General features: G+C 38.5%; 1 protein-coding gene across 1 annotated transcript in view; it reads left to right on the plus strand.

Moving 5' to 3' along the window:
* The window catches only part of LOC106882680 (39S ribosomal protein L13, mitochondrial), a 32,558-nt gene that overhangs the window by 29,899 nt on the left and 649 nt on the right, over positions 1-2,010 (plus strand). Inside the window, exon 6 of the mRNA XM_014933440.2 lies at positions 453-574. Within this exon, the coding sequence (XP_014788926.1) occupies positions 453-574 (122 nt within the window). The remainder of the gene's footprint in view (positions 1-452; positions 575-2,010) is intronic.

The raw sequence follows: 2,010 nt of genomic DNA on the forward strand, positions 1-2,010 counted from the left end.
CCCCCCCTCTCTCTCTCTCAAATCATTTTTTTGTCAAATGTAATGCTTATCCATTCACATTGGTTTGAATTCATTTTTTGCATTATTTTGTAGCTTTCAATGATCTGATCGTTTATAATTAGCATAATATTGTAGTATTGACATTCTGTATTGACAAAGTGTCTTCAAAGTTAATATGTCTAAAATACTACAGGACTTTGTATCCGACCTAATACACACACACACACACACATTGGGCTTCTTTCAGTTTCCATCTACTAAATCTAACCAAAGGCTTTGGTTGGCCTGAGGCTATAGTGGCAAGCACTTGTCCAAGGTGGTGTGCAGTGGAACTGAACCTAAGGCCACATGGTTTTGGATGCAAGCTTCTTACCCACATAGCCACACATAAATTTATGTGAAACTAAATTAATTCTTCACTTATTTTCCTTGTGTCTTGAATTATTTTGTAGGATGTTCCAATTGAGATTTTGCGGAATGTATCTGATCAACTGAGGCAGCTGCAACCTGTTCCGAAATATTTGGATGATTATTCAAAGGAAGAAATTGAAAGTTTCCCCAAACTTTTTGATTGGTAAGTCAGTAGAATTCTTTCCTTAAATAGACAGACTTCCGTGATATTTGAAATCATCACCACCACCACCACCATCATCATCATTTTAACCCCTCCCCCCCACCACTATCATCATCATCATCATCATTATTCAACATCTGCTTTCCATGATGACATTGGATGGTTTGATAGGATCTGACAGGCCCAAGGACCTCATTGTACTCCAGTGTCTCCTTTGGCTGGATGCCCTTTCAAATGCCATCCACTTTTATATGGAGGACTTTAATGTGGTTTTCCTCTACAAATGAGGTTGGAATGGCTCAAAGATTATTTAACTTCTGCCTCCTATTTCTGTCGTCTCATCAGAGAAACACAACTTGGCATCTCCATAGAAAGAGATTAATAGGACTAATGAAAAAATAAAATAAAATTTTATTTACTTATGTTGTGTTTTCAAAAACTGTGTGAAATGCCACATTTGGCATCAGTGTGTTCAGTCTGGCTGTCCTTGGTGGAGAAGTGGAATTCTTAGACATTGCAGCTAAACAAACAACAAGGATAACTCCATCATTTTACTGGTCATGAAACTGCATTATCATATTTATGTATTTTGTGAAAACAACGTTAGGTTGAGTATAATTTGTGAGGAATGTCTGTCGAAAGTGATGTGCAAACGAAGAAGGTGAAGAATTGTTTGTCTGTGTCTGGTGTTCTTGAACTTTAAAGGTGAAGAATTATTATTTTTTTTCTTACTTCTAATAATTTTGCAATGGTTTAATCAGGCGGAAGGGACTGTTTCTCTCATTTGTAGGATGTCTGAGACTGGTGACATTCATGCCATTTATGTCTTGACTGAACAGATGTAAGTCGGTGTCTGTATAAAAAACATTAGATGCGAAGGATATTCTCAAAGAGTTCAGACTCTGTATATTCCAGCGTTTAGAATTGGTGTACCATATCTGTGTGTGTCATAAGAGACTAAACCAGTTGGTCTCAGGGAAAGCATCTGGCTAAGCTTGCTTCATAACAGTGTGGGTGTCAGTTCAGTCCCACGCCATGGCATGTTGGGTAAGTGCCTTCTATTATAATCTTAGACCAACCAAAGCCCTGTGAGTGGATTTGGTTGACGGAAACTGAAAGAAGCTGATGGTGTGTGTGTGTGTGTGTGTGTGTGTGTACCCTTACCTAGACATCATGTGATGGTTGTAAACAAGTTTTACCGTCATACACGTGAGGTTGTTTGTTTCCAGTCTTCTGTGAAAAACATGTCTTGTCATTGGGAAACATTTCCTTGCTTGGAAACAAGTGAGGGTTGGTGATGGGAAGAGCATCCAGTTGTAGGAAATCTGCCTCAACAAATTCTGAATGATCCCCAGCATGACTGTAGTCTATTGGCTGAAGCAAGTGAAAATATTAGGAAAAAGATAATGTGTGTGTGTGTGTGTGTGTGTGTGTGT

The sequence above is a fragment of the Octopus bimaculoides genome, chromosome 8, assembly GCF_001194135.2.
Source record: "Octopus bimaculoides isolate UCB-OBI-ISO-001 chromosome 8, ASM119413v2, whole genome shotgun sequence".
NCBI classification, from domain to species: Eukaryota; Metazoa; Mollusca; class Cephalopoda; order Octopoda; family Octopodidae; genus Octopus; species Octopus bimaculoides.